Source organism: Trypanosoma grayi (assembly GCF_000691245.1).
Source record: "Trypanosoma grayi strain ANR4 Tgr_2724_V1, whole genome shotgun sequence".
NCBI lineage: Eukaryota > Euglenozoa > Kinetoplastea > Trypanosomatida > Trypanosomatidae > Trypanosoma > Trypanosoma grayi.
In genome coordinates this window covers 1-356 of record NW_008828342.1, presented here as the reverse complement: position 1 = coordinate 356, position 356 = coordinate 1, and the positions used below count along the sequence as shown (strand labels likewise).

Below are 356 nucleotides of genomic sequence, written 5' to 3'. Positions count from 1 at the left end.
TTTTTTTTTTTTGCGTCGACACTTCACAAAGCGATTTAGATGATGGGGTCAGAGGTGCGTGTTTCTGGTGACGCAAATGCACGGAGACGTCATGTGTCCTTCGGCGATGTGACCAACATAGAAGTGTCTAGTGGAGCTACTCTCAAGGGCACCAGGAACCCCGCTGACGCCAGTCTTGTCCCCAGCACCGCCGCCGCGTCGCGCCAGGGCGCGAGCGTTGTGGCTGCATTCAGGAAGACGTCAACACCCGCGGTGGCACCGCTGCGAGGCACAACACCGCCGCCGAGGCACGAGGGCACAGCGGGCGCTGGCTGTCATACGCCACCGGGTCGCGGCGGCGGGGGGGGCGGGGGGGG

At 63.5% G+C, this 356-nt stretch overlaps 1 protein-coding gene across 1 annotated transcript; it reads left to right on the top strand.

Moving 5' to 3' along the window:
- Positions 1-39: 39 nt before the first annotated feature.
- On the top strand, positions 40-356 carry DQ04_27241000 (hypothetical protein; the record flags this gene model as incomplete). The annotated part of the gene is made up of 1 exon (XM_009318370.1): positions 40-356. A coding segment is annotated over one exon (317 nt), but the record flags the coding sequence as incomplete, so codon positions are not given.